At 41.5% G+C, this 15,906-nt stretch overlaps 1 protein-coding gene across 2 annotated transcripts in view; it reads left to right on the top strand.

Annotated features, from left to right (window-relative positions):
* LOC103177626 (ubiquitin-conjugating enzyme E2 D3) overlaps positions 1 to 15,906 on the top strand; it is a 28,919-nt gene that overhangs the window by 6,707 nt on the left and 6,306 nt on the right. For both annotated transcript variants that reach the window (XM_007891872.2, XM_007891873.2), the window contains exons 5-6: positions 7,067 to 7,172; positions 8,195 to 8,288. In XM_007891872.2, coding sequence (XP_007890063.1) covers positions 7,067 to 7,172; positions 8,195 to 8,288 — 200 coding nt within the window. The remainder of the gene's footprint in view (positions 1 to 7,066; positions 7,173 to 8,194; positions 8,289 to 15,906) is intronic.

Below are 15,906 nucleotides of genomic sequence, written 5' to 3'. Positions count from 1 at the left end.
GAGGATGTTTTGACAACTTGGTACACTATTCTGAGAGGTAGGGGGAAATCTTGTCATTTGAACAAGATAACTAGGTTGACCTTTGCAAGAGTGCTTCGTGAACCTCTCTTTGGATTCCCCAAAAAGCAGGTGTGTTTTATGATGAAGTTGAGGTCAATATGATCAGTCTGGAAAAAGTCCCAATAATGGTTTTTAGGACTATTCCTGATCTGGAAAAGGACCTAACGCTAGATGATGGAATGTTCCCAAGGATCCATGGTTTGCATTCTCGTTTCTTTTTTTTAAAAAAAACTGATGGGATTTATTGTAGCTGTAGAAAGGGACGAGACTCTAGAGGGCCCGACAACAGAATCGATCTGGTTAGAGGTCAGAAATAGGAAAGGAGTGGTTACACTGATAGGGGTTTACTATAGACCACCAGATAGCGGGAAGGAGATAGAAGAGCAGATCTGCAACCAGATCACGGACAGATGTAAGGCGAACAGAGTTGTCGTAATGGGGGATTTCAATTATCCCAATATAGATTGGCAAAATAGCAGCGTTAAGGGCAAGGCAGGAGAAAGATTCATCAACTGTGTACAGGAAAATTTTCTTGAGCAGTATGTCTCCAGTCCTACAAGGAAGGAAGCATTGCTGGATCTCGTCCTAGGGAATGAAGTAGGTCAGGTTGAACAGGTTTCGGTAGGGGAGCATCTAGGTAACAGTGACCATAATATTAGATTTAGATTACTCATGAACAAGAACAAAGTACAGTCAAGGGTGAAAATGCTTGACTGGAAAAGAGCTAATTTTGATTGGCTAAAAAGGGACCTAGAGTTGGTGGACTGGCAAGTAAGAATGGCAGGTAAAATGACTTATGAGCAATGGGAGATCTTCAAAGATATGATAGCTCAAGGTCTAAATAGATACATTCCCACAAAAGGGAAATGTGCGAGAACCAAGGCCAGCCTGGATAACCAGGGATATTCTGTCTAGGATGAAAAAGAAGAAGATGGCGTACGACAATTGGCGGATTCAAGACACTGAGGATAGCAAAGCGCATTATAGCGAATGTAGGAGTGATCTTAAAAGAGCGATAAGACAGGCTAAAAGATCGCATGAGAAGAGGTTAGCGGGTAACAAAGGGGAATCCTAAAATATTTTATAAGCACATAAAGGAAAAAAGGTTAGTTAAAGGTAGGGTGGGGCCAATCAAAGACAATGATGGCAATCTTGTTGTGGAGACAGAGGGTTTGGCTGATATACTAAACGAGTACTTTGCATCTGTCTTCACAACGGAAACGGATGCCCCAAATGCCACAGTATTGGATGTCAGGGTAGAGGACATAGCTCAGATTACTATAGACAGAGAGGAAGTTCTGAAAAGATTGACTGGGCTCAAAATTGATAAGTCACCAGGACCAGATGGGTTTCACCCAAGGTTGCTGTGGGAGATACGGGTTCAAATAGCGGAGGCTTTGGCCATTATATTTCAATCGTCATTGGACACAGGAGTGGTGCCAAGAGACTGGAGAGTAGCTAATGTTACCCCACTCTACAAAAAGGGCAGAAAGACAAGCCTGGAAATTACAGGCCAGTCAGCCTAACTTCGGTAATAGGAAAGCTACTGGAGACCGTAATCCGGGACAAAATAAAAACACGAGGTAATTAGAGACAGCCAACATGGATTTGTTAAAGGCAAATCTTGCCTAACAAATCTAATAGAATTTTTTGAAGAGGTGACTGCGAGGGTTGATGAGGGAAATGCGGTGGACATTATTTACATGGATTTTAAAAAGGCTTTTGACACAGTACCGCATAAGAGGTTAATAAAAAAACTGGAGGCCCACGGCATTAAGGGGACAGTAGCCATTTGGATTAGGAACTGGCTGAGTGACAGAATGCAGAGGGTGGTGGTTGATGGGTGTTTCTCCCAATGGAAGGAGGTGTACAGCGGTGCCCCCCAGGGATCGGTATTGGGACCATTGCTCTTTCTAATATATATTAATGATCTGGACTTGGAGCACTATTTCCAAGTTTGCAGATGATACCAAGTTAGGTAGGGTAGTAAATAGTGAAGAGGATTGTGAAGGACTGCAGGCAGACATACACAGAATGGTGGAATGGGTTGACATGTGGCAGATGGATTTCAATGTAGATAAGTGCGAGGTCATACACTTAGGTAGGAAAAATGATAGGAGGCAATATAGACTTGGTAGCTCAATCTTAAGGGGGGTGAATGTACAGAGAGATCTGGGCGTTCAAGTAAGCGATTCATTGAAGGTGGCAGAGCAGGTAGATAGGGCAGTAAAAAGGGCATTTGGTGTACTGAGCTTCATTAGTAGGGGCATAGAGTATAAGAGTAGGGAGGCTATGCTTAATCTGTACAAAACACTGGTTAGGCCTCAGCTGGAGTACTGCGTCCAGTTCTGGGCACCTTACTTCAGGAGGGATATTAAGGCACTGGAAAGGGTGCAGAGGAGATTCACGAGAATGATACCAGGAATGGGGAAGCTTAGCTATGAGGACAGGCTGGAAAAGTTAGGACTTTTCCCATTAGAGCAGAGAAGGTTACGTGGGGACCTGATAGAGGTCTTCAAGATCATGAAAGGTTTCGACAGGCTAGATAGGGAAAAGCTGTTTCCGCTGGTAGGTGTGTCTGTGACTCATGGTCACAGTCTTAAGATATCTACCAAAAGAAGCAGAGGGGAGGTTAGAAGAAATTTTTTCACTCAGCGAGTTGTTAGAATTTGGAATGATCTGCCCGAAAGGGCAGTGAAGTCCGATTCGATAACAGCTTTTAAGAGAGAACTGGATAGGTATCTGGAGAAGACAGGTTTGCAGGGTTATGGGGAGAAAGCTGGTGAGTGGGGTTAATAAAAGTCAGTTGCTCTGTCAAAGAGCCGGCACAGACTCGATGGGCCGAATGGCCTCCTTCTGTGCCATAACATTCTATGATTCTAAGATTTATGGCTGAACCTGATGTATTTCAGTCGTAACATTAACATTGGTAAAACTGGCATTGAGTAATTTTTGTTTTTATCCACCTAGGTTCATGAGTCAGTTAGCCTAATGGGAAAATTAGTATTTCTGTTACAAAGGCAAACATGAAATCGATCTCTGCCAGGAGCTTCCAAAAATCCAGTGAGATGAAGACCAGTTTGGGTTTTTAGCACTTTGAGGACCAGGAGGAACTTCTAGTTTTCGAAATAGTTAATCAGGTTTAATATCCACTGAAACATCACAAGAGACATATGGCACCTCACTTTGAAGTCTCAGGACCTCACTACCTCCACCAATGCAGTATTCCTCAGTACGCTGCGGTGTACTGCACTCTTGCATTAGGTTCCACAAGCCTACTGACCCCAACCTTGCACAGCTCCAGAGGATTGAGATCAAGATCCTTGTCCTCACTTTTAAATCCCTTCATGGCCTTGCTCTGTGACTTTTTAAATGCTACCAACTTGCCTGCTCCCTCTGCTCACCTCACCGTTGGCGGTCAGGGCGTCAGCTTTTCCGCCCCCATTCTCTGCATTTCCCTCCATTCGCACCTTCCCTCATCTCCTTCAAGGTCCATCTCAAGACTTTCCTCTTTAACTGTACCTTTGGTCATCTTCCCACCCCTTCCTTGACTGTCCAATTACTGGGAGGTCCTCCAAATGTGAAAGTCACTATATAAATGTAAATTTGTTCTGTTGGCCAAGATTGAGTTCAAAATCTAATTTGATTTAATCTATTGTCATGAATTTGGAAGAGGGGTGAACCTTGTCTGATTCCAAGATACTTCTCTATTCCTTGAGCACTTTGGGTCTTAAAAGAACACCTGGACAGGCAGACAGGACTTTAAAGTCTCATCTGAAGTGATGCAGTGTTCTAAGAGATGTCCTGTGGATGAGCTATCTCATTGATATTTGTGGAATATTATTGTTGCTCGACAGACGAGTTTGCATAATTAACTGATGCATAGAATTAAAGCGTTTGAGACATTTTGACTTAAAGTGAAATACTGAGGCAAATGATAGAAAGTACAATTAAATAACACCAAAATTACATTTGTATAGCGCCTTTCACATCGAGGGGACGTCCCAAGGTGCTGGACAGACAGAGTTACAGACCCGAGGTGGGGGAGGGTGGGGGTCAGGGGGGGAAGCAGGGAGATCGAAAGCATGGTCGAAGAGGAGGGTCTTGAGTTAGGTCTTGAAGGAGGCAAGGGAGGGGGCGAGACGGAGGGACTGGGATGGAGTTCCAGAGGGTGGGTGCAGATTGGTGGAAGGCCCGTCTACCAATAGTGGGGCGCACAAGGCGTGAAGCAAGCCAGAGCAGCTGAGTGGAGGGAGCGAACAGGGTCATTTCTAGTGTGCCTAATAATAATAATCCTTACATTTGATATAGCCCCTTCTCGCGTCTTTGAGATGTCTCAAAAGTGCTTCACAGAATATACTGTAAAGTCAATTGACTATATTTTGTGGGAGAAACGCGGCAGCCAATTACGCAATGATTTCACTCTTGTTGACAGAATACTGAAGTCTCATTTGAGTAAGTGGTAGGCAGTGGGTTTGCTTCCATTGCTGCTTTCTAATAAGATGTAGTCTGACACTCTTGCTTTTAACAAGCGATTTCTCCTAATTTTACTACATGTAGCATTGAATAGTTTGGTGAAGTAAGAGGAAAGGCTCAAAAAATGCATTCAGTGCACCCCTCAGATGTAGTTTAACATGAAATATGTTCAGTTATACACCTTACAAATTCAGCCCACACTTTATTTTTCCCAGCTCAGGGACCTGCAAATCTGCCTGCAGGTTGGGCTGTAATGCTAATTTCTACATAGACTGATGTGGCTCTGGATGTATACAAGAATGTACTGGTAAGCCATCATTGTGTGGCTTCAATTGTGTGTGAAAGGAAAATCAAAATGGCAAACTAACGCAGGAAGACACGTGGGTAATAAAGTTAAAGGCATTGATATTGCATTGAAAGTAATAATTCCCCAGATCTTTTCATTTTAAGATTCATATTCAGGCAGCATAAAGTAACGTCACTAATCATTTGTCAGCTATCGTTTCATTTGTAGATGCTGAAATTGTTCACTTTTGGCCAATATTATTCGATGACCAATGTGATTTCTAACACAGTCTAGGTTAAAAGTTCATCTCTTTCTTTGCCCCTTGCCTGAATTGTCTGATCTTGGTTACTTCCTGTGGGAAGTTACAAAATTACATTTGTAAAGCACCTTTCACATTGGGAGGATGTCCCAAGGCACTGAACAGTCGGTTATCAGGATCCAAGTTTGTGGGGGTGGGGCAGGTTTGGGGTGAGGGATGGCAGAGAGGTATTAGGGCAGCTGAAAGCATGGTTGAAAAGGAGGGTCTTGAAGGAGGCAAGGGAGCAAAGTGAAGGGATTGTGGGATGGAGTTCCAAAGGGTGGGGGCAGAGAGGCTGAAAGCACGGGCGCCGTTGGTAGAGCAGATTGGACGGGAGACAGCCGGAGCCTGCTCAGTGGAGGGAGTTGATAGGGGGTCAGCAGATCAGAGATGTAGGAGGGGGCGAGGCCGTGGCGGGCCTTGAAGGTGAGGACGAGGATTTTTAATTTTATCCTCTGAGGGATGTGGAGCCAGGTGGGGATGATGGGGTCATGGAGCCTGATGCGGGAGAGGACACGAGCTGCAGAGTTCTGGATGATTTGCAGCTTGTGGAGGGAAGAATTGGGAGGCTGATAAGAGGGGAATTTCCTTAGTCGAGCCTTGAGGTGATGTACACACATATGAGGATTTCGGTCTGAGGGGTGAAGCAATGGTGGAGTTGGGCAATGTTGTGGAGGTTGGGGAATGCAGAGCGGGTCTTGGCATGGATATCGGGGAGAAAGTTGAAGGTTGAACAAGATGCCCAGGTTCCTGGCTGGCTTGGTAAGGTGGAGTGTGCATCTGTGGATGCTGATGTTGCCAGTGCCTGAGGTGCGGAGGTGCTGGCACGAGCCAATCCGGAGGGCCTCAGCCTTGCTGACATTTAGCTGTAGAAAGTTGGCTTTCATCCAGAACTTGATGTCTCACAGGACGCCAGTTATCTTGAAATCGAGGGTGGAGGCAGAGAGATAGAGTTGGGCGTCATCCGCATACATGTGGAAGTTGATCCCTTGTCTGCAGATGATGTCACCAAGTGGGAGCATGTAGAGGTTGAAGAGAAGGGGACCAAGGACAGAGCCCTGAGGAACACCACACAGATTGTGCGGGGGCTGAAAGAGAAACCGTTGGCGGAGACAAATTGGAGATGGTGTGAGTCATGAGACCTGAACCATTCAAGGTCAGAACCTTAAAGGTTGAGATGAGAGTAGAGGCGGTGGATGAGGATGGAGTGGTCCATGGTATCAAAGGCAACAGAGAGGTCGAGGAGGCAGAGGACAGGATGTCGTTTGTCACCTTGACCAGAGATTGGAGGGTCTCATGAAGGGAGTGGTAGGAGAGGAATGAGTGAAGCTGGGAAGCAACGACTTTGGAAATAAAAGAGAGGTTGGAGATGGACCGTTAGTTAGAAAAATGGAGAAATTTAACATTCAATGGCTGGCACTCTAAATGTTTTGATATGAACTGCACAATACAGTTACTACATTTTACAGTATACCCTGTGAAGCAGTTTGTTCACAGCTTGAATGACACTGTCAAATACAAAGATTATTATGAATATAGAATACTTTTCCTAATACAGGCTGACCCTGTTGTAACATGCTGCTTTGGGTACATAAAATCAGACCCATGTTATAATGGATATTAAAAATGGCCACCAATCACCTTCTGGGTTGTTGGGTGATCATCAATCTCCCTTCCTGTGTGCAGGAAGCTGGCAACTCTACACATGAGATTTCTAGCAGATTTCCTGGGCACTACTAGATGCTAAAAGCTTTACTGAGCACTATGTGCAGAGGCCAGCCGGTCCTGCTGGTAGTTACTGCCCTTTCATTGTCCACTGATACTGGAAACAGAACCCAGGTGTGTTATGAAAAGTGTTGGCCTGTAGGTGTATTTGCAGCACATTATTTATGGGTTAGCTTTTTCCACATTGTTTCTAGCCTGACTTGTTTTTTTCTTTTTTGCAGGTTGCATTTACTACAAGAATTTATCATCCAAATATTAACAGTAATGGCAGCATCTGTCTTGATATTCTAAGATCACAGTGGTCCCCTGCATTAACTATTTCTAAAGGTATAGTGGAGTTCATATTTAATTTGAGAATGCTCTAAACTTTATGCAAGTCACAAGGCAACAATTTGCACTGCTCAGAAATTTGAAAAACTGACTATTTTTTTGTGTGGGTGAACCTTGAATCTAGTTTTACCAAACTTTGTGGGATGAATGGTAGACTAACGGAGGAAGGCACATGGGTCATAAAGTTAAAGGTATTGACATTGTATTGAAAGTATTTGTTTGGGCAGTGTCAGTCCTGTTCGATTGGTTCCAAGTCACCATAGCAAAACTCAGCAATCTTACTCATAATCTTATTTTTTTAAATCAAATTTTAAGGAATATAGTATTAATGGTGAATTAGTAGTGTGAATGGGATTTACCCACACCTGTGGATGGGTGTTTCTTTGACTAGCAAGATGCAGCAGTGACAAAATTGTTGGGAGTTGCATCGGGTAGGCCATAATTGAGTGTATTGTTTTGCATTCCCCTTTACAAGAAGGATATTAAGTTACAAAGGTGCAGTGTATTCACTAGGTTAATACCAGGTACAAGAGAATATGAAAATAAGAGGGTATTTTTCCCCACATGTTTAGTCAAAGATTACAAAGGGAAACAGTTGTTTATTTAGCTGATGAATCGGTGACCAAGGGGCTACTCTTGAATCTGGGTTTGCCAAGCTTTGTGGGATGAAGGTTTTTTTATGTTGAATGCACAGTTAAGTGACATTTGGTTGGGCAGTGTCAGTCCAGTTCTGATTGGTTCGTAGTCACTGTAGCCAACATAGATAAATGTGCCTTTCCCTCAGAGTATGTTTAAGCAGTAGTGTTGACCTGTTGGTTATTTCTGAAGATTATAGTTTCCTGCTTCTCTTCCAGGAATGTTCTAGTTGCTAATGATTTTACCCTCATTTCATAGATGTATATTTTCTATATTCTTGTTTCTGGAGACAATGTTTTGACTACTGGCATAAATATTCAAGAAATGGGGAAAACTACTAATTGAGATGATACTGTAATATTCATTGTGCCTTTCTTTTGCAGTTCTTTTGTCCATTTGTTCACTCCTATGTGATCCAAACCCTGATGATCCACTAGTGCCAGAGATTGCACGCATCTACAAAACAGATAGGGAAAAGTGAGTATTCTAAAAATGAATCTCAAATTTCCATTTCTTGATTTGCTTGTTTTGTTAAAAAATCACAAAGATTATGTAATCTGCTGATATGTTCAATCTTTTCCTTGTCACTTTTGATTTAAAATGCCATATAAAACAATAATGATTTGAAATAAAGTTACCTAAGATCTTTACTTGATATGTTACTTGCTTTGGTAGGCTTCATCTTGAGAAACATTCTGATGTCATGGGTCACGAACTATTAGCTGTTCTGCCTCAATATCCATTATCTAATCTTTTGTTTCAAATGGTAACACATTCCCTCAACAATCTAGTTGGTCAGGGCAATGTTTGTTGATCTATACCTGTTGGGACAGAAATTGGGTGTATTCTATTTGAGATTTTTTTTTAAAGTGCACAATGTTCACATGTTCAGTTTGAGTTTTAAATCAAACGGGATAACTAATAATAATCCTTGCATTTGATATAGTGCATTTTACGTCTTCTAGATGTCTCAAAGCGCTTCACAGAATACGCTGTAAAGTGAATTGATGACTGTATATTTGTGGGTGAAACCCAGCAGCCAATTGTGCACAGCAGTGTCCCACAAACAGTCATGGATTGAAAATGACCAATTTATTATTTTGTTTTTTGGAGGGATTATTATTAGGCATGTGGAGTAAGGAAACTTGCCCAAGGTTTCACCCTGCCTGGAATTGAACCCAAGTGTCTTGCTTGCAAGGCGAGTGCTCTAACCACAGAGCTACAGGACTCCGTAGTATTAAGTACTGGCCAGCTTACCATCTATCCTGCATATTCACTGATTCCCTCCTTGATGGCAGCTGTTTGTTTTAATTTTTTAAATCCAACCTAATGCTTTATTACTATCCAGTTGACTTGTATCTCTCCCTTCTGACATCGTAGATAAATGTGCTCTTCCCTCAGGATACGTTTAAACCCTACTTTGTCTGCTTAACTCCTTTATCTCTTCCTGTACCCATTTTGGTGGCATTCTTGCCTCTGACTTGGAAGATTGAGGGTGAGTAGGGAGCTCATAGTCTAGGCTGACCGTGGGAGAACCACTGCATTGTTGGAGGTGCAGTCCTCTAGGCGAGGTGCTATCTGCTATTCAAAAAGAGAAAGGTATTTCTCTCAATGCACTGGCTGACAATCCAAATAAAATTAGTCATTCAATTCGTAGCTGTTTGTGGCATAATGATGTACTCAAATTGCCTGCTGTGTTTCACCCACAAAATAGTCACACAATACCACCTTAATCCCTGTGAAGTGCTTTAAGAGGTTTCAACAACATGATCAGGTGCTACATCAAATGCAGGAATGAATTTATTACAGAGGAGTGTTAAGATAAGTGTCCATCAATAGTCTATTGAGGTCTGACAGTCATTAGCATCTGAATCCTTATTGGCTGTTTTTAGTTAGAACTAAACAAAATTAAATCATGTAAATCAAAATCCTTATATTCAAATAATATTTTCTTGTGTTCCATTTAATTGTATGAATTGCCCACAAAATAATATTTGCAACCAACTTCAGAATTCTGTTTTTTGCCCAGTAACGGTTTACAATAAATTTGGAATTTATTGTAAATTGTTATCTGGACTGTCGTCAATACCTTGACGAGCAGATGCCCTTTCTTTGCTTTTGCTAGAATTTATCCTGGCCTTCAATGGTGTTTCATGTTTGAGAAAAACTTTAGGTTTAGTATCAGACATTTTTAGAGCCTAATTTGCACCAGATGCAGAAGCACAGTCTACATGGGCCACTGAGCATTTTTTTTCCCCCAACCCTTGCTGTCTATGTAACCATGCTTTCCACTACCCATACTTATAATAATCCTTGTATTTTGATATAGTGCATGATCACGTTGTGATGTCTCAAAGCGCTTCACAGAATATATTGTACAGTAAATTGACTGAATATTCTGTGGGCAGAACATGGCAGCTAATTCCGTATAGCATTTTTTGTTGAATGGGGGAGGAGGGATTATTACCCTGGAAAGTGATCCGCCAATCGGTTAATAACCAGGTTCCTACTTATTGTTAGGTAAACAGGGGCATGTGGAATCAAGAAACTTGCTTAAGGTTTCACCCTGCTTGGGAATCAAACCCAGGTCCTCTTGCTTATTTTTAATTACCTGCAATTTCCCTGAGGAAAAGAAAGAGTTGTCCCTTTCTTGGAATCTGCAAATTTGGTATTCTGCAGATTCAGTTCTGGTGTTGATATGTTAACATTTACTAGGTAGAATCTTTATAAGGTGTTTAAATTCGGTCTGTGGTCCAAGTTACAGAACCCTTGATCAAACTTCTTTCTCTACTGTGTTAGGTCTTGTTTAAAATATACGTTTAGCACTAAACAAATTTAGTGCCAAACGTATATTTTAACTTGTATTGTTCAAACCTTGGTTGTGCTATGGCTGAAATGTTTTATCAGAGGCCTTTGGAGAGAACAGGTGGTAGTGATGGATTTCAGTTGAGGAGAAGATGGAAGATAGAATCCTTTTCATCCCTCCAACAGACCCTCTAATTAAAGTTAAGATGGATGGGCACATGCTCACAAATCATTCAAGGAGATAGACAGGTGATTACTGGTCTCAGAAGCTTTCATCACCATGTGATGTTTGTTTATGAAGCAGAAGAAAATTCCTGAAGTTCAACCATCTGGATGAAAAGTAGTAAGGAGAGGAAATGGAAATGGGCTTCCATCTTTGCATCCTATACCCTTAGCTCATGTAGAACCTTATTGCAGGTATTATCATCTATCTGATGCTGGAAAGCCTTCAGAAAACTGTCCCAGCCAACAAGCTCCACCTAAAGCCCAACTTTTGGGATGTCTAGTTCTTGAAGCTCACAAGCCGGATGAGATTGATCTTATAATACTAAATCTGAAGGGGTTTGGAATCTGGAAGATTTCCAGTAGTACAGGCAAGGTCGAGCTATTGGGTGTCTTTTCTCAATCTGGAGCAAAATCAGTATGTGTGAGTAGTTGGGAATATTTGTTTTGCTGCAGCATTTTTCATATTGCCACTTAGTCATGTATGATGCTTGTATGATGCTTAACAGTTAACTGGAGCCAATATTGTAGAAGCTACTTCTTTAATTTGGAGTTGGAAGCTGTTGCATCTTTAAACTTGCATTGTCAAGTTGGTTTATTTAGCAGCCTATTCTAGTAATTGATTTTAATTCAGGGACAGAATCTTAGTTGAGGATGATGTGAAGATGCTATACAAATATAATTTGTTGTTGTCATTGAGGAAAGAAATCCACTTCCATAATGAACTAATATATTCATCACTCTTAATAGTCAAACAGATCAGGGTTATTGTGTGTGGTGACACTTGCATCATTTTTAACCCCATTTGGAACCTATGATCAGTTGTAGTCAGATCTGAAATCCCAAGACAATCCTGATTTCCCAGCAAGTGAATAGTGAGAGTCTTTTCCAAAGAGCTCTGAATAACTTCCAAGAAAGTACTTACAAATTTATTGACTATCCTCCTGGGGGAGAAGGGTAAGGGAAGACCAGCAGGGTCTCCTTGGAGCTAAACTGGCTCCAAGTTAATGCGTTTGGCAACCGAATGTTGTATCCGAGTCAACCGTCTGACGATCTCAGTAATCCAGTTCCTGAGCCAGGTAGGTCTGCAGGATTCCAAGTTACTGCTGATGACAGCATGGGCATCAGCAGGACTTGGAGAGGCAGACCAATCTATTTTACTGGGGCAGGGACGCTTCCCATTTATCTCCTGTTTGCCCTGGAAGACAAATCCCTAATGGTAGGGTGGTCCTAGCTGAACAAGCAGTAGGAAAGCTTTTAATGGCAAGCTATGCTGTTTTAGCTGGTTGGACTCCAGCAGCACCCTATTGTACACTCTGGGGTCCCTAAGCCTTGGCTCTCGCAAATGTGTGCCTAATACTGTCTAGAATTGGGTAAGCATAATGCGTTTCTTCAGGGAGTGAGTGCACATTCTAATATTTCTGGAACCTCCATGTATAGGTGGGATGCATGCAACTCTGCTTTGGATGCTCTTAAGCATGGTGAGAGTTTTCCACATGTGTCAGACTCCTGGGTGACCAAAAATAGGTTTATAATGCATAATGGGAGAGATTGTTCCTTTAGTGTCATAATCCAGCCACTGCTTTGTTATGAAAAAATCACCTTATAGGCTGAAGCTTGGTGCAGTGCTGGGCCAGGGCTACAATGTGAGAATTTGTCATTCGGATAAGAAGTCAAACGAGTTCTGTCTGACATCCACTCAAGCAGAGCAGCCAAAGATCCATGCTGCTGTTATGTTTTTCTAGGTGTCCTTGACAATCCTTGAGTATTTGATTATTTGCCTTGTAGGTATTTATGGGATATTTACTGGAACAAATGGCTGTTGTTTTCCTACAAGCACAGTCAGTACACTTGAAAGTAATTATACCGGCAAAGTCCTTTGGAAACATAAGGCCCTAGTCACAATCCACACTTGAATTTTCTTGACTGGAAAGAATAACCACAGGGAAGCTATTGCATGCATATTGCTTGTTCCTTCATGTATGGTTGCAGCCACTTTGTTCATCTGGTGGGTATATAGGCTACCTCCTGTCATTTTCCCTTACATGAAGAGGCCAGTTCACTAAATATATATAACTCTTTGTCGCCGACAATGTGATAACTATCCAATGTCAGTATTCAGGCAGAGGAAATCTTTAGTTAAGTGGCTGTGGAATGTCATGCTTTTAAGTGCTCAATCAGCATGAAAAGTACCAATCCACTTGTGTGAAGAACCAGCTTTATGATCAGATTTTCAGAGGAAAACTACTGTTTAAGATGGAAGGGATACCGAAAATCCCTACTCATGACCATTCCAAGAGGCAATTAGAATATGCGGCTAGTTACTCGTCAAAGTGAAGCAGACCTACCATTATGCTCTGTTTGTCATTATCAACATCTGTTTCTGCAACCTAAACTTCTTCTAAGTTCATCCCAGGATTCCTGATTTCTATGTCAAAGACTTAATGATATTTTGATCTCCAAAAGGGATAATTTTTCAATCCAGACTGTTACTCAAACACACTAGGGAAGGTTATACTGGAGTGAGCCTCAGCCTAAAGAAATTAATGTCCCATACATTGGGTAACAACATGTCTGTTCAGACAAAATCTGTTCTGTAATTTTGTGCAGAGTCACTAATTGTTCATGTGCTTTATCCAGTGGTGGAATTTCTTTGAGAAATCAATTGAAGTGCGAACAAAATGTTTGCTCAATTTAGCTTTTTTGCTGCTGACAGTGGATTGGGGAAAACGATACATTCTCTGAATAAAGACATTGTAATGGCAGTCTGTCAAGAAAACAAATTCATCTTCCCAAACTGAAACTGACCTTTTGAGGGCAATAGAAAGTGATCACTGTAGTGAAGGGCTGGTTCTGCAACACTGACTGGTGGAAGAGAAAATTGAGTGGTGTAGGTTATATTTCACCTAATCCACAGTTTTTCACATGTGAAAGACTTGTAATAAAGTGAGAACAGCAAGCGCTCCTTGGACCATGATAGAGCTGTTGTGCTCCAATGAAGTATCATTATTCTTGCCTGACAACTGATTTGACTTATTTGTAAAGTTTAAAAGTTTCTCTTGTTATTTGTAGACATTGCTATGCGCTGCCTCCGCTCGACTGGCTCCGGCCTCCTCCTTGTCCCTTGGAACTTCCACCCCACTATCGATGGCCGTGCTTTCAGCCACTACGCCCTGAAGCTGTGGAACTCTCCCTCAATCCATTCGCCTTGCCCCCTCTTCTCCCATTTTCAGATCGCACTTGAAGACCTTCCTCTTTGTCCTTGCCTTTGGTTACCTTCCCCCTCCCACTGCATCGGGCTGCGCCACTGTTAAGTGCTCCGAGGCGTCGTCTGGCGTGAAGGCCCCTATGTAAATGCTTGCCATATCCTATGGCTTGTATACTTGTAGGGTTCTAAACAGATGAGTAGGGGGAATGTGAGCGCATGTTTAGTAGAAGCAAAGCTTTTGGAAATGTTCAATGTTGATCTTAGGGCAATGTCAATTTTTTAAATTTTGATCACCTTCCAATCATAAAATTTCCAAGACCAGCCATTGGAGGTTTTCACCTCAATAAACCTGCGCAAACTAAATATGTGGAAGTGGTAGAGAAAACTGACTTGACGATACCTGCTGAGACCACAGAAGCTCCAAAGTCAGTCTTGAGCTGTCATTTGGGACTCCCAATACTTGGAAGTACTGTATTTGTGCAGATGCCTTGAAGATAACTGAGAAAAACCCTTTCCACAGTTCCTGAATAATTAGTTGTAGGAGAAACAAAATGGATACTTTGTTTCCTAAAAATTATTGCAGTAACATTTTTGCTCTATGTAGTTATGGTTTTATTTTGTTACTAAAATGTAGGTTGACCATTATAACTCATTTTGTGGAAAGTGAACATGTAAGATGAGTTCAGAATTGACATTTGATTTTTTTTATAGGCAATATTGAATTTTAGGCTTGATCAGGCATAAATTTGGATAGGAAGTTATAGGTGGATCCCAGTGAGAGGACAATGAACACCGTCTTCAAGTAGAAATGAATCCTAATGAAGCAATAACTTTAGTAGTAAGGAATTTAAAACCCAACAGCCATAGGTTTAAATTGATTAGATATGGGCTTAAATTTAATGTATGCTTAGATATTTTTATACATTCCCAGTACTTTTCATGAATCTAGACATTGAATTAGTTTAGAAATGAGTGAATACTTAACCTTGAGAGCAGTGATGCAAGTGAGCTGGTCTAGACAGTGTTTCAATGAAGGGATTACATTTTTTTTCTCTTGGTATTGAAACATTTTCCTCTTAGTATTAACTTTTTGAGGTATGAAATTTCTGTTGTGCTACCAAAGTGTTTTAAAATTGAATGATTAGTTGCCTAGTTCAGCTGATAATTTTCATTTGAGGTTCTGAGGAGAAGTTGTATCAGAAATGGATACACTCAAAAGTAGGTGCTCACCAGGGCCAGTGTTACAACCAAGCGAGTTTCTGGCTGCGCACATTGAACCATTGGCTGTTGGCAAAAAAATTGACCAATCTTGGATTTAGGTCACATTTGGATAAAAATGTTTCTTCATTGTTGACTATTATTGTTTTTTTAAAAAAAAGCTTATCCTTTGAAGTGCTTTAACAAGCCACAAGGATTATTATTTTAATAATTGGCTTGTAACCAACAGTATGGGTAAAGACAATCTGATCTGAACATTGTAAAATATTAGCCAGGATAAATTGGGCAGTTCATTGTAGGATATGGAGGCATATTGCATTATCCAACAAATTGCATTTACATAGCTGTTATCACGTTTGGATGATGTCCCAAGGCAATGGACAGTCGAGTTTTTTTTAAAAAAAAATATTCGCTCCCTACTTTCCCTCCAGTCTCCTTAAAATTTTTTCTCATCTATCGCCCACCCCAAAAAAAGTCTATTCTGAATGCCTCATTGTCTTGGGTGACTTTAACCTCCACTTTACCTCTTCGTACTCCACATCTGCTGACTTCTCTTCCCTTGTCTCCTCTCACAACTTCTCCCTCCACATCAACCCCGCCACTCACATCCATGGCCACCCGCTAGACCTGGTGATCACCCGA

Source organism: Callorhinchus milii, unplaced genomic scaffold (assembly GCF_018977255.1).
Source record: "Callorhinchus milii isolate IMCB2004 unplaced genomic scaffold, IMCB_Cmil_1.0 Scaffold1, whole genome shotgun sequence".
In the NCBI taxonomy this organism is placed as follows: domain Eukaryota; kingdom Metazoa; phylum Chordata; class Chondrichthyes; order Chimaeriformes; family Callorhinchidae; genus Callorhinchus; species Callorhinchus milii.
Note: the sequence above shows the minus strand (reverse complement) of the source record. Positions and strands in the feature narration are given on the sequence as shown.